General features: G+C 40.8%; 2 protein-coding genes across 4 annotated transcripts in view; both read left to right on the top strand.

The window, feature by feature from the left end:
- The window catches only part of LOC119029569 (rab GTPase-activating protein 1), a 72,664-nt gene that overhangs the window by 21,814 nt on the left and 29,814 nt on the right, over window positions 1-21,036 (top strand). For all 3 annotated transcript variants that reach the window (XM_037116466.1, XM_037116464.1, XM_037116465.1), the window contains 4 exons: window positions 313-482; window positions 849-1,017; window positions 2,340-2,433; window positions 4,064-4,214. In XM_037116466.1, coding sequence (XP_036972361.1) covers window positions 313-482; window positions 849-1,017; window positions 2,340-2,433; window positions 4,064-4,214 — 584 coding nt within the window. The remainder of the gene's footprint in view (window positions 1-312; window positions 483-848; window positions 1,018-2,339; window positions 2,434-4,063; window positions 4,215-21,036) is intronic.
- LOC119029571 (probable G-protein coupled receptor 21) lies at window positions 13,371-19,923 on the top strand. Its single transcript, XM_037116467.1, has one exon. It carries the CDS (start codon window positions 14,300-14,302, stop codon window positions 15,530-15,532), a length of 1,233 nt encoding a protein of 410 aa, XP_036972362.1. The 5' UTR covers window positions 13,371-14,299; the 3' UTR covers window positions 15,533-19,923.

Here is a 21,036-nt window from a genome sequence, read left to right as displayed (position 1 = left end):
CTGCTTCTTCTAATACTATATTTACTGATAATTACTCATCAAAAATCTTACTGTCTTAACATTTTGTGAATATTTCGAGGCATTTGGTAAAAAAATATATAATATTTGATTTTGTCGCCAAGTCTTATCTTATATAAATGCCATCAAGAAATATATTGTGTATCACAATATAGCCTAAAAATATTGCAGTATTAGTCTGGGGACATATTTCCCAGCCCTAACACATGTCACAGTTTTTGGTTAAAAATTAATTAGTCATAAGGAATCACTCATCTGGGATTACTTTTAAGGCTGTAGTCTTTGTTTTTCTAGATAAATTCATGTACATGACAACAGCAGTGGACCTAGTGATTACAGAGGTGGAGGAGCCAGTCCGTTTTCTGCTGGAGACGAGGGTGAGAGTTTGCTCCCCAAATGACCGGCTGTTCTGGCCCTTCAGCAAGCGAAACTACACTGAGACCTTCTACCTTAAACTACGACAGGTATGGCAAGTCATGGCGCATTTTTACACACGTGGTTTGATCAATTCTTGTGATAGTCTCTGTGAATTACACAGATGTCGGCTGTTATGTAATACGTATTAATACACTTTCAAACTTAATTGAGCTGACTAAAGGCTCAGTGTTTGTCAAAGCATCTGGCCTGAAAATGGTGGATAAAAGAAAACAATTAGAAAAATTAGCATGTCTACCCTGGTATCATGTTTCCATCACTTCCAACCGGAGCTGTGAATATTTAACTCTGGAATGAATGCAGATTGTATTCTTTCATGACAAAGACAAAAGTAAGATGTTAATGGGTTTGTAATGTGTGACAAAGAAAATAACATTTGTTATCTGTTTCATCAGATGGAGCGCAAGGAGCGCAAGAGTCCTGCCTCGGACACACTTTATGAGGTGGTGAGTCTGGAAAGTGAAACTGAGAGAGAGAAAAGGAAGACCACAGCCAGTCCCGGTATCCTGCCCAGCGGGCCTGGTAGCACGGTTCCCTCACCACCTGAGGATGACGAGGAGGAAGGTGATTGCGTTCTGTCTATTATCACTTGATTATATTTATTTTATGAAAGGCACAAACTAAATTCCTGATACAGCAAAGGGTATCATTTCTTTTATAGAAGCTATGTGAAAATGGTCTTTACAAACCAAATAGAACCACAAAAAGTAGCCTTTGTAGCATAACCATATGAAAACCATTTTAAACTTGTTGCGCTTGATCATGTAAAACACACACCCAGCAAGATAATGTAAATTACAGCTTGTTTTAACTCTGGAACACTGAACCATTGTGGTGTCCTTGCTCAGGACTGACCTCATTCATAAACATACACCTCCAGAGCACAAAAAATGAAAGTGTTACTGCCCAGCAGCATCAATTTAAACACAGTTAAACAGCATATAACCCATCTGAATATGCTGCTGACTTTCATATATTCAAAGTTGCAGCCTTAAAATTCTACCCTGTGGGGCTGTACCAGATTTAGACTTGTGGTCCACAGGAGACATCCCGTGGGAGATCAGACACTGTGTTACAGAACTGTTTGTACTTTATTCCCACAAAATACTTAGCTAGCAGTGCTGTGTGTGTTTTTTGTATCTTAGTGTGAATGTGAGCGATAGCAATGTGAGCGAAAGCCAGGGCGTATAATTGAGTTACTTTTTTGTATCAGCCCGTGTGTTAATCTTTGATCCACAGGGTACAGATTGGTCTCACTGTTTGGACTACATGTCCATTGATATCTACTCACCTGCTGTTGTGCATATTTAGATACCACAGTACATATACAGTAGGGTTCAAAAGAGACCACTAATCAAGATAGTTCCATTTTGCATTTAGTTTGAATATATTACTATTTTTTGGAGAAAAGTTGAGTTTGGAAATGTGCATGGATGGAATATCTTTATATTTCATCTTCATTTCTGCTTTTGCTTTAGTGATAGCATGCACCCAAGCTGGCATACATTCCACAAGTTTGTGCAAAACCTGATGACCTGATCACGCTTCGATAAAACAATTTGTGTAAAGCGTCATGGAGTCACATGCACTTAACAACTGACCTTAAAATCCCTGAATCTAGCCATGATTTGACACCGAGAAAGCCCCGCTTTGCTTAGAATAAGAATTTGACTTCTGATATGTTCAGATACTTTGAACGTATCTTTTAAATCATTTACTCAGAGAGCTGTAGTTCAAGTTTCCAAATGAAGCTCAGAATAAACAGATAAACAAAGCAACTTTCAATAAACACTCCATTAAACACCTTAAAACAAAGTGTCCTCTCGTGAAGTAGGCAACATCTTGATACATCTGAAACATCTGAGTCCGTTTCTCTCTGTGTCTAGATAACGACGAGCCGTTGCTCAGCGGGTCAGGTGACGTTTCCAAGGAGTGTGCAGAGAAGATCCTGGAGACATGGGGAGACTTGTTATCCAAGTGGTAAGGCTTTGTTCCCTTGTTAACTTTGTCCTTCCACTTTATTGCTGTAGCAATGAGTGCACAGTCAAATGCACCCACATAAATCATTTGTGTGTGTGTGTGGGGAGGTGTTAGAGGATGTACTATAAGAGCAGCAGCATGAGTTCTTGATAAGCAGCTTATTAAGATGGCTTCCCTCTTCCATTACTGCATTTGTTTTTAATCAAATGCTTGTGATGAACTGAATAAAAAACTGCCCGCACTTTAATAAGCCGTAAGTTAAGATCCGCACACATGCAAAAACATACACACACATATGCTCACACACTCCATGGTATGCCTTTGCTCTTCTGCATGTTATTTAGGAGAGAAGTGTCTTTGGTTGAATTTGTACAAAACAGCAACTCCAAATTTTTTGAAGAGCATAAAAAGAATGGCCAAGTAAAGAAAGGAATCATAAGACCAGCTTGTCATAATAATAATAATACTAGTCTTTGTGCCTGTGATTGATCATTTTGTGTGTGTTAACAAGAGAGTGTGTGTTTTGGCGTTGTTGGATGCAGCGCTTGGGGAGCACAGAGAGTCGAGTCACAGAAAGCCCTTTACAATCTCATGCCCTGAAGGACCAGGCCTGGCATTACTTACGTCACATGCACACACACACACACACACACGCACACACACATGCATGGACACACACATACACACAGTATAGTTTTTGTTTCCCTGCTTATTCTCAAAAGTAAATGCCATATATTGCATAACCTAGTGCTTGGAACAAAAAAAAACAAACAAGCTTAAAAAAAATATAGAGAGGGATGAATTAAGGAAGGAGGGTGGGTGGGTGAGAGAACCATCAGGGGTTTTGTGTCAGCCCCAGTCAGGTGATAGTTGGTTGGTAGGTACAGCTGTGCCTCCGAGTTAACCTTCTCTCTCTACCTCTAGTTCTCTCTGTCACTTACCACTGGACAGATGAATTCATTTTACCCTGCACACGGTTTAAATTACTCTCTGAGATGTAGTGTGTCCTCCAACAGCTTTTACATTTAAATATGAGGAAGGAAGGAAGGCATTCAAATAAGCTTTTGTTTATTTTTGCTGTAATATTCTATTGGCTTATTGTCTTCTATTGTCTATTGTTTTCCCACCCCGCTAAAAATAGTGCAACACGCATTTCCAAAAAGCAGTGGGAAAAAATAAAACTGGTAAAGAACTTCTGGGATAGATTCTGGGATTTTCTGTAAAAAAAAAAGTACAGCATATTTTACATTCTGAACCACTAACATATGAGTCATTGATCCTCTGAATCATATTTTGGAGGTACGTCTAGAACTTTAAAAGACTGCTATGCATGTAAATCCTAACACTTGTGGTATTAGGTGATATAATTCCTCAGCAGTCACAATCTTGGCTGTCTGTAGAGATGATGATGGTCCTTTTTTAGACGCAGTATAGAGCCAGTAAAAAATATTGTTTTGGGTAGACATGGTAGGCAGGTGTGTGCGGAAAGACTGCAGAAGCACAACCTGTGCATCAGGGGAGTTGTTAGTGTGCCGCACTTTTAAAGATTGACTGAATAAGTAACAATAAATAATGTTAAAAATAGGATATATTTGATAAACTGCAACTCTTGACTCCTCTCTCCTCTCAGGCATATGAACTTATCAGTGCGTCCCAGGCAACTGCCAGCTCTGGTGCGCAGCGGCATCCCTGAGGCTCTCCGTGGGGAGGTGTGGCAGCTCCTGGCAGGCTGTCATAACAATGACCACCAGGTAGAAGAGTACAGGACTCTTATTACGAAGGTAAGATTACACAAAAGTACTGTCTTTGTCAAGATTGTCAGGGCACACTAAATCCACATGATCCGCTAATGTTGGTGGTGTCCTCCAACAAGGTGACTCATGGAAAAGCTCCCGTTATTTTAGGATGCATCAGAAAGCAACTACCAAATGATTTCCAAATCTTTGCCTGCACTGGTTTTGTCCGCTCTGACTTATACTTGGTTGTGCTTTGAACTCTTTAACCATAGCACATTTAGTTCAAACAGATATAATTTCTGTTTTGTTTATGGTTTGTTCCAGCCGAAGTGTTACTGTTATTGTTATTGTCCCTGGCAACAGTTCCTTGAAAGTACACCTCCAAGGCCACCGATGGCCCTGTCTCATAAGTTTATCATGTGCTTCAAACTTGTGATGGTAACCACTGCTGCCCTGTTGATCGTGCCAGCTGATAACTTTTTGCTTTAAGCTTTCTTCCTCAGGAAGGCATTTGCTGTTTTGTTAATTGTTCTGTTAAAATGAACAATCCTCTGATAACTCAGTCGTGTTTTAACCTGTATTTAGTTAAAAACCAAACAAGGAAAATGTCTATGGAACCTCCTGAAACTTACATGAGCTGCAACAGTTCACAAAAATGCCAAGTGAGGCATGAACTGAGATCAGGTTTTGTATTCTAATCGTTATGTAATCTTTGACCTAGGCCAGAAGTTACCTTCATTCAGCTACTTACAATGGTTGGACTGTGATCGGAAATCACACTAATTACTTCCTAATTACTAATTACATTGCCATCTAGCAGTGTGGTTGCAGATTGCAAAGATTTGAACACCGCTGGCCTCACCCTCTACTATGGTGGCTGCTAAAAGAGGACCCTCTCTTGAACCGGTCTTTTGTTTGTCCCTTCTGGGCTATGGTATAAACATGACGTTACAACATGTTTGACTCGGTGGATGGGGACATATACCCTCTGTAGATATCAAAGACTCATTCTAAACTACTGGAAACACAGGGATTCTTGGCTTCAGGTGACTTAACACATATTAAGATAGTTATGTTTTAATTCATCATTATTAATATATTATATTACATATCTGTGAATAGATGTCACTAAATCCTCCCAAATCCTACACACCACACCTTTTTTTTTTTTTTTTTGGCAAAAGGTTTGTCATAGTCGCTTTGCCTTATCATTGCCTCCTCCTGTGTGCCTTCTTGCTGTGGACCTAAAGTTGAGTTTCACATGTAACAGAATCACAGTGTGCATGTGTAGGTCTGTCTGTGTGGCCATGTGTATAACCATCATAGGTGGCTTAACCCTGCTGTAGATAGTTAGCCCCCCTCTGTGCACTGAGAACAGCGTATTAGTTTGTCTTTTTTTTTTTTCCTCGGCCGCAGCTCTGTCCACTCCTCTTACATAAAGGCAACATCCCCGGGCAGCAAACTGGGTCCCAGGTGGTGACAAGATGTTGGTCTTGCCCTTTCCTCCCCTTTGCTCTCATCTCCCACCCCCTTTTTCTTCACCCTCCCTTTCTCTTTTGCTCTTTTCCTATCTCTGCCTTTGTACTTTTACTTTGTTTTCGCCTTACATCCCTGACTTGTCATGATACAGGTCTTACACCAAAATGTCATAGGAACCCCACTGTTATTTTGTTGAAATGAATGGTATGAATGGAATCTCAGCTTTCACTCGGAGAACAATAACAGCAGATCACAATGCCACTGTATTGATAGCCATTGGACAAAAAGTCGGATTGGAATTTATTGCAGAAGCAGTAAAGCATTCCAGGTTTCTGCGTCAGCCAAGAAACACAGAGAAAAAGTGTGGAGAACACGTGCAGCTATATCTGACTCTGACAGACCATTTATGTTTTTTTTTTAATTTAGTCTCCTAAGAACAAGACTGGAGAAAGTGGCCAAGAACAGTTTAAGGAGAAAAAAAACATACACAGTGTGTGCATACACAGCGCAGTTGATAGTTAGACACAAAAGATTGTGTTAATGGCTTGAAATGGCTCTAATGTTGCCAAAAATATTGTAATGTATTGCATAATGTTTGTTTTGGTATATAATATGTAATAATTATGACTGTTTTCCGTTCACATCAGATGTTGGTATTGTAACTGGAACTCATTAAAGCTTATTGGCTCATTTACCAATTCCTTCTTTATCTCTTTAGCCCCTGCTGTAAATTATGCACATACCATACCGCATACAGCTCCTAATTAGTTTTGTGTGCTTTCTGTATTCAGTCTGTGTGCGTTTATGTATCTCTTTGTGCTGTATTACACTGTATGCACATCGTGTCCTAGCTGGTGTCCTCTTCTGTACCCTTACCCTGTGAACTTGGTGTTCAGTCACGCATGTGAATACAATGCAGTGATGGAAGTGGAGACAAGGTTGTAGGTCTGAGCCCTTTCACCTTTTCTCTCCCTATGGAGCCCTAATTAATCCCCCAATATGAGGGTCCCCTCTGCCAAGTACTGGAAGTACCAGTCTAACGTCGAGTGCTGACTAATTACCACTCCATCAGTAGCCGAAAAATTAATCAGGCTGTTGTAGCCATGGCCCACATTTTGCATGAGCTCCGTAAATTGTAGTGAGTAGAAGCTAGTCAAGGACACGGTTACTAGATCTGGCAAACAAATAATCTTTTTCGGTAGCCCACTGATCCAGTGCCAGCTGATTTTAATCAGGCGATTGTTACCAAAGTGGTGTGATTTATTGGCAAGCAAGACTGTGGCAGTAACACTGTGACCATATCACATCATGATAGGCAATACTTGTTCCAGTAAAGTGTTGCTTAACCTTCTCAAAAATAAACACAGTATGTGAATACAATTTTTTTTTCAGGTTATAAGTTGTACTTTCAAAGTTATAAATACAGTTATATTGAGATTTGTATATTGTAGTGTTTTTAAAATTACGTTTCAAAAATTCTTTGCATCGTAGACTGTTTTTATATTAACACTGTTTTTGTTGTAGATAGTTCTAAGGTGAAAGGGGGTAAATAAAAAAAGACAAGTGATAAAAGTCAAATGTCAAATGTGTATTTTAACACTTGTGACTATTGAGTTTGACAGAGTATGATACTTAGATAACTGCAACAAAGAAAGGTGTACAGCTCTTTCTGATCACTTTCTGTTTCTTGATGATTACCTCACCCAAGAACATATACAAATAAAGATAAAGAAATAAAATAAATATCAATAGGATGATTTTTGTTTAATCTTAAAACAAGTGTGTATTCTGTACAATATACACAGAATAATGTGTGATCTGCTTAAAGTATTGTCATGAGTTTGCATGCGCACAGTTGAAGATTCGTATATCACTCTTTATTCTAAAATTGTAATCTTGTTAGTGATCTAATAATCCTGTGAGTAATGTTAGTGAATAGTAACCATTTCTGTAACTTTACTGAAATACAGTTACTTTTCTTTGTGTGTGCTGATTACATATTCCGTTACTCCCCAAGCATGTTCCTGAGCTACCTCGGTTCAGAATCAGGATCATGTTTTGTGGATGAGAAAAGAAGTAGTATTGTGCAGGCTAATAACAGCATATATAGAGCCGATCATTTATAATTTCTCGTTCTTTCTATTAAATGGCACATAGTAGAGATTAAAGGTAGGATTGCTCAGTTATTTTAGAAACCTTTTTGTAATTTTTGTAGAAAAAGCTCTTTACATTCCGACAGCAATCAATAAATCAAATGCTCTGACAAAACAGTTGCAGGGCTCTAATGAAATGATTGGACCGTCCACATCCCTGTCCACACATGCTCATTGTGCATGACCACGTGGAGTCTTCCGCAAGGCTCTTCCAGCTCATTGTGGATATATTGCTGAAGCTGTTAGCGAGCTTGTGGCACAGGAATGCCAGAGAAATTTCACCCGGGGTTTCCCAGTACTAACATGCTCACGTGATAGCAGTGAACACTTACAATATAATAAGGTCTTTGCATACATGTGAGTGAGACATGAGGTAGTTGGATATAGTTGGGGCTGACTAAGAATTATTGAGCAGTTGTTAAGCGGCTAACCAGGTTAGCACAAAGCACACAGCATTAGCAAATTGCAGTTACTGCTGAGCTGGATAGCCTTTATGGACTAAGGTAAGTTAATGACAACTTTTATGCTTGTGTTTATGTGATTATGTATTCAACAGAGCGCTTGTTGAACAAAGTACATTAGCCACTTAGACACATCTTTCAGCTGGCCAGTGAGAGCTTCTGGGAAAATGGTGTGATCATAGCATTTTTCTTTGTTGTAAATTTTTAATATTTAGCTTGCTCAAGTCGGTTTCCACAATATTACCAACCCCAGCTTTAACAGGTCTGGTGATTTGCCCTACTCATGCTCAAAAATGTGGTTATGAACAGGTTGGGATCATTTACTATTACACCCAAAAGGCTGAGTAAATTGTTGAGAGTATTAACCATAGCATACTGGTAAGCTTGTGTTAACCTGAACTACGTGTGATTGATGGTGTGAGGGTTGTATAATATCGTGTTAGTATGTGATGTTTCGTCTGAGGGGGACAGAAGGTCAGTGTATATGAGCATACATACACATACGGATGTCTACCCAGAACCGCTGCGGCAGCTTCCTGTGAAGAGCAAAATCAAGCGCTCGTAACAGTCTGTCGCTGTGTGACCCACTTAATGACCTGTCTGCCTGCCTCCCTGTCTACCTGTCTGTCTTTATAATCATTCGTATTTGTGTCTGCCTGACTAACTTCTACCTCGGTCTGTTTGTGCTCCTGTCACCTTGAGTGTCTTCCTGCCTCTCTCTGTCTTGCCTGCTCATTTGTGTTTTGTCACACTGTCTGATCGCCTCTTTCTCTCTCCTCTGCCGCTGTCGTGTCGGCCTAATGTTTCTGCTTCTTTTTTTTTTGGTGCAACTGTACGTCTTCCTGTCTCTCTGTCCCATAGGTCAATGTGCGCATTGCTGTTCCGACTTCTATTGGAATTGCTTTACTTAGAAGCCAGTTTTTCACTTAGAATTATACACAACGAATGCCAGAAGGTTCAGACAGTCATATGGAAGATTTCTGTGGTCATTTTTGCAGTGGAACAGACTTATTTCTGTAGTGTCTCGTGTTATTGTTCCACAATAAAGCATTTGTTTCTGTCTGTGACTAATGTAACATATCACCACCCTTGCCTGATAATGTACTGCTAATATAAGCTCTAGGCTCATTGTCAAGAGATAACCATGATAAATTCCTTGACATAGATGATAGTTATCAGCTATCATGTTCTTTGGTTTTTTCAAAATGTATTTTTCATTCCCACCAGGCATTTGTCTGATTAATAAAAACCTCAGATAGGACATCTACTGATGAGTCCTTCTTACGTTTTTTGTTCTATCACCATGAGAAAATAAGTTAATAAGCAGGCACAGTGTGACTGCCTCATTTTGTATTTATATAAGAACAGTAGAGAATTATCAGGATTATGAGCCACCAGCTGGGTGATGATGGGTGGTGGGTATTAATAGTAATCATTTGGAGTTGGCCAGGATGGTGGTTGCAATTAGCAATCTAATTCTTTTGATAGTCATGAGCTGAGTTTATCAACAGAATGTCTGTTTTAGCTTTGGTGATTTATTAATTGTTGTGTAAATAGTCAACTTTTCAACTGCTCCCTCCATCCTAGCCTTTTCCTCTGACATTACTGTTGGCACTGCTGTTGCAAAGACAGCATTAGCAGCGGCTACCAGCCTGGCTCCTGTCCCAGGGCAAAAACAGCTGTAAAAAAATAAATTTGAAGAATTGGAAAATAATTTCCTTCTCTGCGCTATGGCAGCACACTCTCTTTGTGCCTTAATCCATCATTTTAAAAAAAGAATAGCATTGTTAAAGTGAGGTTTATAGGGAACCATTCTATACATGGGTGGTATCATTTTTGTATAGCCACTACACTGTGCAATTAATATTTAATACAGAATGAGTCAAAGCAAAAATAGATGTCTATTGCCAGTGTAAGTAAAAAAAAACAAACCATATTAACTATTATTGTATTCCACCCATAGGCTGATTATTTCAGTCGGTGCCCCCCCCCGCTGTCAAAAACCCTGTTTATGAAGGGGGCAACCAAAAGCTGAAAATAAAAAGTTACCCAAACCTGTTCACTACCGGTAAAAAAGTACCTGTCCCCGTGCAGTGATTTAGCTATTTTAATGCAGGACTTGCCTCCCCACAAGCATATATTCCTACAAAACACGTTCCCCCTGACACAATTTTGTAGGGGCACCGTTGCTGCATCCTGGGCTTCCTGCAGTCCAGGACGATTGTCACTGGTTTAGAGAAATGTAAGCAAACCTGAGTGTTTTTTCCTTCTAAGGCAGAATAATAGTGGCTGCAGCAAGTCTCAGTCTCTGGCTATGCAAGACTAATTCCACCTTAACAATAACAACTTTGTTAGTCAAGAGCTATCATAATGTCAACCAGTTATTCTTTAGTTTGATTTTGATGTGATAATTACTGTAATCATTAGATTTACAGACAGTGTTGTCAGGCATTTAGGCCCATTGTGTTGTTTCCTGGTGAGTGTCAGCAACTTCAGAGGCTGACAAGCTGTGACAAAGCACAAGTTAAAGAGCTAACAGGACTAAGTTGTGCTCAGCTTGGCAACGGGGTGACAGAACATCACGCTCTTGCTTCTCCCGTCTTTCTCCCAGCTCCATTTTCTTGTTGTTGTTTTCGTTCTCGCCATATCACATTTCTTTCTCTCCTCCACCTCTTCCTCCTCTCCTTGTCTGATGAGCTCCGTCCCTCCTTTGAATCCCTTCCTCCTCCTTTTCTCCTATTCCTCTCCTTCTTCCAACCTCTTTCGTTGTACTGTCGTCTATTTTTAGCTCCTCGTGTGGTGGGCAGAGGAGGTGCGTGAAGGCATGGGAGTGTGTCTGGATTGCGGGGAAGAAAGGTGCAGGCTGGTGTGTGAGTGTGAGTGTGTGTGCGTGCAGCTGTGTGGGTACGTTTGGGTCTCCATCACGCCACACCAAATTTCCCTGCACGAGACAAACTCTGCAGTCTTCAGAAAGTCATTAGGAAGAAGATGTAGACCATGCAGCACTGAACCTGACAGCGATTACATCCCACTGATGTTTCTAATATTAGCGCAGCCTTCTGGGTAATTAAATGCAATCATCACATCATATGAATCTAAAAATAACTCGGTTGGTAATTATTCTAGCACAGGCTGTTTGCGGGAGGGATTGAAGGGGGATTTGCTAGAGCTAACCTGCTAAAGAAAAGAAAAGAAAACATGTTAAACTGAGCCATAACCAGTCCTTTTAGAGCATTGCAATAAAAAGCTGGGTGTTAATGCTTGCCCTGAGGGATTAAAAAAAAATGTCCGGTGAGGTCATGCTACATGGGTAGAGCTGACCGTGTCAAAGCAGCTCTTAAGTGGAGGCATTGTATCTGCTGATACATGCAAAATCAGGGGCAGGTGCATATCTGTTGAGGGCTCTCAGTCAAGATAAGCAGATGGACACACACGGACAAAGTTACTGTTCAAAAGCATTGAACATTCGGCAACAGGAAAAGTTTTTAAAAAAATGAGCTGCCAGTTGTGAAAATGCATCTCTTTTGTACTGTGCATACAGATAGTAGGGGCACAAACATGAGAATTATGACAAATGAATTCTCTCTCTTGGTCTGTCAGTGACTCATGCGCTCATAAACTTTTAAAGTTCTGCAGAAAACAAAAAAACACAACACGTTAAAGCCTGAAAAGTCCCCAGGGGTAGCCCAATTGTGTAATTATACATTACATAAGTACCATTGTTATGTGAGGTTTACATTGTAAAACTAACAAGTACTGTGTTTGCGTTTGAGCATGTGCGCAGTACGTATGTTGTAAGAATGGTATTATTGTTGTTGACATTGTCACTGTGACTCTCCTGCTATAATTAGAAGGCTTAGGAAGAGGCTTCATGTAATGTTGCTGATTATGGCACTTCCACATGACACAGCCTTTATGCACAAGTTCAGTAACAAATGCCTCAAGGATCCAGTTATATATGGAATGAGAATAGCACAACTGGACGTAGCTGTTTCCTGTGGCATCTATGAACTATATGAGCCACATGTGATTGTTTCCAAGAATTGTTGTGATTTCATAAAGCTTGAACTAGATTATTTCCAATCTTCCTTTTTCTTAAAGTTCTCTGTGTTACTTGAGCTTTACAGACATTTCTAACTTCTATTCAAAATAAATAATTTCTCAGTTGAAGTAGCCTCAGAAAATGTTACTTTGAGCGTCAATGATTTTTTCTTTCTTATCTGAACTTGCTGAACTTCTGCCGTTGCGTTGCACCTTTCAAGCTCTCCTTCACTTGCACTTTGTAACCTAGAAGGCAACCCAGTTGCTAATTGCATAATTACTTGCTGTCTCAGTGTATCAGCTGCTAATTACACACAGCTGTGAATGCAAATTCAATTATTTGCGCTTTGCTTTCATGTATTTAATTCTGTCTCTCAGTCTGGTAAGCTTTTATGTTGCAGTAGTTTGTTATTAGTAGATTGTAAGTCTAAAAAATTGACTAAAAATTGAGTTATCGAAGCAGGTTATATTCTGTGCCTGCTGAAGAAACCAGCCAGTGAGAATGCAGTTAAGGCTTCCTGAAGACAAAATGTATCACGTCCAAAAAGACTGTTGATAACCCTTGACCCAGTCTACCCACCCTTTTGATGTATAGCACCAGAACATTGAGTGCATACTGTGCACACTAGTTCCAACATGCTAGGATGCACAGAGCCATAGGGGGACCCGTCGGCCTATACTGCTCAGATTAATAATAGGAAACAATGACTGCACCCAGGCATGCACTCATTGTTTCACCACGAACAATAACTTCCCGGCACTGTAGAATGACAGCATTCAGATTCTTACAGCTTCATGTGAGAGGCTTCATAGATGTTGACATTCAGGAGTCAAATCATACAAGGGCTCGCTTAACACACTGAATGTTACTAATTTTAACAGTGTGAAACAGTATTTTTGAATCTCTGGGTGATCATGAGAAAACTGGGGAGGGGTGAGAGGGTGGGGGGAAGGAGGCAGCCTCGTGCCCTTGCAGTTGATCATTGGTTGGAGCCACGGGGAAGGGGAGGGGCTTCAGTGCCACTGTCTCTGTAGAGAGAGAGGCAGAGTGAGAGAGAGAGAGACAGCAAAGGGGAATAAATGAACGTGGGGGGGGTTTCTCCCAGCATCGGTATGCCTGCCTACCTCATTTCCAGTCCAGACATCGTTGCTACTACCTCTGGGTAGAAATTACAGCTGAGGTGTGCTCTGTATCTGTGTGTTTTAAGTATCAGTCACCCTGCGCACTGCCTTCATCCTCTCAGCTCACGGCAGTCTGCTGTGATCTTACCGCGAAGGACCAGACAGGAGCTGAGACAAGAGCAAGCGGACTTGGAAGAGTGCTGAAGGAGAGGCAAGAACCAAGAGGCAAAAAGAAAAGAAGAAAGACAAGCAGGAGGACAGAAGGAACGGCAATAAACAAGAAATTTAAGGTCTCCTTCCCTCAATTTTCTACGCGGCAAGTTACGCAATAATTTGTGTAATGTAGTGACTCTGGACTTGAGACAGATCAGAGAGAAAGCTTCAGTCTGTGCTCTCTGCAGCTGCAGCAGATGTTGAAGACATCTCTGACTTTATAGGGAGCAGAGGCGTTTCAAGCAAAGGTTGGGCTGGAATTCCTTTAAACAAAGTCACATTTCTTTCCATTTTTTCCTTTTTTGTGCCTTCAGCTGGGAAGTTTGCTTTACTGGAACGAAAAGAAGAAGAAAAGGAATACACACATTTATTTCTTGTGTGTTAATCTGTTTTTACCTTGGTGGTTTTTAGATCTTTCACAGCTGCCTGAACCGAGGACAAACCAGGGGGGCTTCCTCACCGTTTGCTGTCCTTTCCATCCCTCCTGTGTTTGAAATGACAGATGGTGGCAGTGTCATCACAGAACCGCAGCATGGAGCTTTTTTGTTTGGACTGAAACCACCCAGCTACTTTCACAACCAGCCAGCTACCTGTCAAAATAGTGGCTTCTTTGGTTCATTGTACCCGTGAAGGGCCCCTCAGACGTGTCTTCCTGCCCAAGATGATGAATTCCTCTCTGGATCCACTGAACCAGAGCTCTGCTGACCTGTCAAACTTATCCGCTCCCTTCTGCCTGCTTGAGATAGGCTATTCGCAGATTTTCACCACCTGCCTCCTTGAAGTCTCTATCATTCTCCTTCTCACTATTCTCATTATTTCTGGCAACCTGGTGGTAATTTTTGTGTTTCACTGTGCCCCCTTGCTTAGCCAGCACTCCACCAGTGCTTTCATCCAGACGATGGCTTATGCTGATCTGCTGGTGGGGGTTAGCTGCCTGTTCCCCTCCCTGTCCCTCCTCCATCACCTACAGGGCCTTGATCCCAAACTCACCTGCCAGGTGTTTGGGTACATGGTGTCTGTTTTGAAATCAGTTTCAATGGTGTCGTTGGCGTGCGTGAGCGTTGACCGCTACATTGCCATCACACAACCTCTCACTTATGCGTCCCTGGTGACACCTTGTCGAGTGCGCTGCTGCATCGTTCTAATATGGTTGTACTCTGCTCTGGTGTTCCTGCCATCTTTTCTCGGGTGGGGGAAACCTGGTTACCACGGTGATGTGGTGGAGTGGTGCGCAGTTGAATGGAGGACTCGTCCGGCTTTCACAACCTTTATTGTTGCGCTGCTCTACGCCCCGGCTGCTCTCACCGTCTGTTTCACCTATGCTAACATCTTCAAGATCTGCCGGCAGCATACCCGAGAGATCAGCGAGCGCCATGCGCGTTACAGACCCCAACAGCTGCAGGGCCCGGGGTCGACTGTGGGATGTGTGGGCAAGGACAGCAGTGCAGTGGAGCAAGGGCAGTTCCCCCACTTGTCCCAACCACAAAAATCCCAACCCCAGTATCAGCAGCCCACATCAACATACCCCGACAGGCGATACGCTATGGTACTGTTCCGCATCACAAGCGTGTTTTATATCCTCTGGTTGCCCTACATCCTCTACTTTCTGTTGGAGAGTGGTGGGGTCTACCATCACCCTGCAGCCTCATTCCTAACCACATGGCTGGCCATCAGCAACAGCTTCTGTAACTGTCTCATCTACAGCCTCTCCAACTCTGCCTTCAGGAAGGGCCTCAAACGCCTCTGCTCCTTCTGTTTACAACGCAGTGGCAGTGGCTTCGGGGTTGGGAACACCAAAAAGGCTTTTGTTGGGTCTGTTGAAAAAGGATGCGCAGGGCCGGGCTATGGATATGGTCACAGGGACATAGGATTTGGCACAACATGTCATGTGTAAGGCACACGCAGAGGAAGAAAGTTGTGCAAAATTGGCATTTGAGCTTTTTAAAGATGCCTGATGTGATTGCTGTAAAATGTCTCCTCCTTTTAAGCTGAAATGTCCCGGAAAGAGGCGTTAATTTGCCACTGTTTCTGTCGCATTTGGAGGTTGCACAGGCGTCCTCTCTGCACACACCACAGCTGGCAAAGACAGAGAAAGGGAGTCAGAAGCAAAGCGCTGAAGGAGAACAAGGCCTAAATAGCCCTGCGAGGTGTTTTTAAAATGGCCGAGGGAACCCAGCATACTGTTATGTGTCTGGACAGGGGTTCAGGGGACTAAAACCCTCTGGAGTGAGGTAAAATTTGACTGAAAAACATTTTAATCTCTTCATGGGAAGTGAAATGTTAACTTATTTTGCCAAAATAATGTTCCAAGAAACATGTTCTCTATGTGAAATAATGTGACCTTTGTCGTCAGATTATCAGCACAGTGTGAGTTTAATGCAAAAAAGAAAAAATTAATGCAAACTGAACAACAGCTAAACGTTGAGGTGAACCATCAGTTCTGAGCTCTTTAGATATGTTATTACATGCTTTTACCCCTTCAGTATTTGAATACTACAAGTGATGCAACAGTGTGTTTGTGTATTTATTGTGTCTTTTGTGGTTGATTGCTTTAGCTTAGCCAGTCATAAAGAAATGGAAAGAACTGATGTAGGTCTGGAGCCACTACACACTGTCATCTTATGGATGTTTGCATTGATTGAACTGATTATGGTTTGTCGGCATCAAGACGTCAATTCAGAAAATTTGAAAAGATTATTTATTGTTGTTGTGTAAGACAGAACACAATGTCTTTAACTTGATCGTGGGTTCACACATTAATCCTGCTGTTTGTGTATTATACAAGATTCTGCCCAGCTTTGGTGTACGACTGTTAACCTGAAGAGGAGCAAAAGTAATTTTCAGTGAATCTGACCTTCATGAGTTTTTAAAATCTTTGTCTAATTGCACCTTTTGTCATTTTGATGATAACTAAACTTGTTTCGTAAACATGTCCAAGGCAAAGCAAGACCAAGAAAGGATGTATATTTACACTTGTTGTACATTGATTGTTGGTACATTGTTGGGCTGTGTTTTTTTTGTTTTTTGTTTTTTTTATAAAAGGCTTATTTAATCTAAGGTAATAACATTAAGCATTTAGATGGCCGACCCTTGAACTGTGATCCTCTCCTCTCGTCTTTGATCGGCTGGGTTGAATAGTCAAATGAGAGGTTGTAAGCGCGTGATTGAAAAAAGTTCCACATTACATATTTCTGCAAATAATTTACCGCAGTTCAAACCTTGGGGGTGTGCTGAACTGTGAGTGAATAATTGCCTGCATTCGGGAACTAGTGCATGCACACAGACACACACACAAACACACACCAACATAGGAGATTCACATATAAACAGAACAAACAAATAGCCCATTCACTCTGCCAGCAGGCTAACCTCTGCGTGGCACCATGAGGGGAGAACAACCCCTCGGATCCCTGGGAACAACATGCAGTTGCTTGTGTGTTTGTGTATGTGTGCGTGTGTGTGTCTTTTTCCGTCATCTTGTCCCCATGTGTAGTTTTGTGGTTTCTTTTCAGTCTAAACTCGATATTTAATTCAAACTACCCATGACCAATAATAAGCCGTAAAATATTCCAATTGTACATGGTGTGTCATAAACTCAGTAGTTGTAAAAGGTTATTGAACCATGAAAACTCACAGATAATCTAGCTTTATAAACTTAAATCTCATCTACCAAAGAAAGTTCAACAGATATTCTTAGATTCTATTTTTTTCTAAATATCTAATATATAAAGATTGAGTAAAATGAGCGTGGATGCGAGTCCACTGCACTGTGTTGGCTCAGTAATGCCTTATGTGCATGAATATGACTGTTTCTCAGTATATAGTGATATATTGTTGCCTTGACAAACAAATGACAATGAACTGCTGGGGATGTATTATCCTCTCATGTTTAGGGAGGGCTCAATTTATTGACGCGCGACTGTTTTCAGAGGGCACGGGCACGGACTGGAAATTGTGTGCATGTGAAGAGATGAAATGTTGATCAGCCAGCCTCGATTTAGTACAGAATAACCTGAATTTATTATGTAAAGTAATTAAAAAATGTGACTGTTAATACATTTTTTTTCTCAAACAGTTACAGTGAACTTTGCTCTGTAAAACTGAAAACAACTAGGAGCAAACTCACGACTCAAAACTTTTTTTTATTTTCTTGCCTGTATTCGTTCGTATTTGTGTGTGCGTGTGTGTGTGTGTCTGTGTGTGTGTGTGAATGTCAGTGCAGGTATGTTGGGATGCGACCATTGGCTGAATTGGACTGTTTACAGTGTTTTAGCATGGGTGCTAACAGAGTTAACACCTCCCATTGCTTTATTAGCTGCACTTCCCTTGAGTATACTGTATTTTGTGACTGTGTGAGTATGATGTACAATGGTGGTAGATAGAGTCACATGTTGTCTTTAAATATTTTGGCTGTTATCTGTGAAGCATTGCCAAATGTTGTAATCTTTCCTATTTGTATCTTCATTTGTTCAGAAATGGCATGTACAGAAATGGCATGTACAGAAATGGCGTGTACAGAAATGGCGTGTACAGAAATGGCGTATTGAATGTCTTATTGTCAAACTACAGAAATTTATTTTTGTAATATTTTCAAGTTTCTTGTCACATGTGAAGTGATAAATGATTCAGACTGCATGGTTACCCATTGAAATGATTTAAGCTGTGTCTTAGTGATGATGCAGTTTGTTTTACTTGGAAGTCTCGCCACATAGAAGATGTCGTTTCCCACAGCAGTTAATGGTACAATTATTGAGAAATTGGTAAGATTTAGGGCAAAGTTTCTTGGGAAGTTTTTATGCCAAATCATGCTCACATGGACATTCATACACACACACGCACACACACACACACATTCCCCTCTTCCTGTGGGAAAACAATTGGCTCCCATGCTCTCAAGGGAACGACTGGCTGCAGCTGTGTGGACGTACACATCCATGTTGGGTCAAACTAGAGAGAACAAGAAAGAGTATGGACACTAGGATTAGTTCAGGAGGCCATTTGTTGGTAAAATGCAGCCCTCTGTTGTATAAGAGGAAATTTAATTGTTGATGGGGTGTACTACTAAGCAAGTACATACTACAAAAAACATTTATCATTAATCAATTAAAAAAAAGAAACTGGATGGCCATCTGCAGATAGTGATGTTCAGAAAACAAAGTTTGAAAATATAAGCAATAGGTGCAAAGAGGGAAGATTAAAATAGTTGCCATCTGCCATATTTAAGTTTTACATCCTTAATTGGCATCTTATGCAACCAGCTTTAAATGCATCCCCTCTTTTTGGTCTTATGAACGGCGGGGTCCTATTAAGTAACAAATTAAGTTACATCTTGTATCAAGTATGTGGCTTATCGTAAATCCAGATACCATTTTTACAGTTTTATTTACAAAGGCACAAAAAAATGGGGCCTCATATAAAACAATATAGAAAAGCAACTGGCACAAGTAGTTATCTTGAACATGTCGTTCTCTCCCTTCATAAAACATAACACTTTTACAACTACTGAATACTGGTTGTGTATTGTATCTATACAAGTAACAACTGTACAATACTTGAACAGCCAGTACAGCCTCACTGTTATATTGCACTTTAACACTCTCTCTCTCTCTCTCTCTCTCTCTCTCTCTCTCTCTCTCTCTCTCTCTCTCTCTCTCTCTCTCTCTCTCTCTCTCTCTCTCTCTCTCTCTCTCTCTCTCTCTCTCACACACACACACACTCTCACACACACATATGCCCACGTAATGGTATTTTCTTATCTCTCTTTTAATATCTGTCTTGGATTTTCTTCTTTGTGGTATTGATAATGAGCCACACCAGGCCTCTTCTAATGGCTGACTTATGAACCGGCTGTTTGGAGGAACAGATTATTATCACATTAGGACGAGACTGACCCGACCACTGTAACAACTTGGTCTGGAAACCTACCAAAAGACATTTGCGCACAATTGCTCACAGTAAACCATGATGCATTTTTAATTGTCAGATTGAGCAAATGAAGCCCTTACTGTTTTACCCTTTACCATTCATGACAAACCTTGTCATACTTCACGTGTAACGGGTGTCGACTTTGTGATGAGGGTTTTTTTTTTATGCTGTACAGATTGCTTTTATAGATGGAGAATGGATGATGCAAATGGTCAAACATGTTTAATTTTGTTGTCTTTGTGACAAAGATAAGATATTTTTCATTACATGATGCTTTGTAGGTGACAAGCCTATATGGTATTGTATGATGTACATGTTGTATCTGTGCCGAGCAAATAAATGCATTGTTATCTCAGTGTATTCACACTTCCTGGTATGAATTACTTTACAGGGAAATATGTTAAGTGTGCGTGTGCACGTGCACGTGCATGCTATATGCTGCATTATATTTAGTGTGGCAGAAGACCTGGTTTAATACTGCTGGCTGAACGTCAAGAATTGTAGTTGATAAGTAAAGTATGATAGCTTTACATTTACATTTAAAATTTACCATCATAAGACCAAATTGCAAATGCTTCAGTGTAGATGGTTAACGGATAACAATAATTTGTTGCCGTGTTAACATGCTGTAAATCGACTGTGCTACAGCAGCACCATATTTGTGCAAGCCGTTGGTCTGCCGAATTTGCAATGCTGGCAAAGCAGCAGTGAGAAATGTCAGTGAACTCAATTGAAAAATAACACCATAAGAAAATGCAGCCATTGTAGTCCAAGCAGTGCACATGAGGTATGTGGTATTGTCATGATGATTTACATTGAGTCTTTTTTGTCCGTCTTCTCTGTTCCGATCAGACACATTTTTTATGCTCCCCTCGTCCTGACGCTGAGTACCAGTGCACAAATGGCACAAAAAGTAGGGCATGAGACAGACGATTAAGATTTAATGATAGTTGACGCTAAGGTAAGGGCTGCGGGTTGCTTGAGCATTTGCTCTCCGAAACACAGATTGTTAAGAAGAGACTGATGGATTGAATATAGCTATTGTTTACTCTCTTAAAAAAAGGAAGTAAAATAACTGCTGTGTGCGTCTGTTTTTGTAATGAAAGCATCTGTCAAGGCTCTACTAATTATTAACAAAGCAATAAAGTTGCTGTCACATTCGCAGTTTCCTCTGGTGGAATAATCAACGTGTAGCTCAGCGGTTTGTTTAGGTTGGGGAGGTTTTGTATCAAGCTTGATAAATAACACCTCATGTTCTCTTGGCATCTCAGCAGGGTCCTTTAGGAGCAGAGAAAGAATAACAGAATGACATGTCAGCTATTGTGTTGAGTCAGAGAAAATCAGGGACATAAACAATAGCAGGCTAGCTACTCAGCCTTCCCACGGAAGCCCTACTCCGGTACTTTATTCCTAGCTTTAGACACACAAATGCTTACACGCACACACATTGTAGCGCTGCCATTTTTGGCTTAC

Source organism: Acanthopagrus latus, chromosome 12 (assembly GCF_904848185.1).
Source record: "Acanthopagrus latus isolate v.2019 chromosome 12, fAcaLat1.1, whole genome shotgun sequence".
NCBI classification, from domain to species: Eukaryota; Metazoa; Chordata; class Actinopteri; order Spariformes; family Sparidae; genus Acanthopagrus; species Acanthopagrus latus.
The sequence above is the reverse complement of the archived record's forward strand: the minus strand, read 5'-3'. Positions and strand labels throughout refer to the sequence as shown.

What these genes read in the sequence shown, in the direction of transcription:
- LOC119029571 (XM_037116467.1), top strand. Translation starts at nt 14,300, where the DNA reads ATGATGAATTCCTCTCTGGATCCACTGAACCAGAGCTCTGCTGACCTG.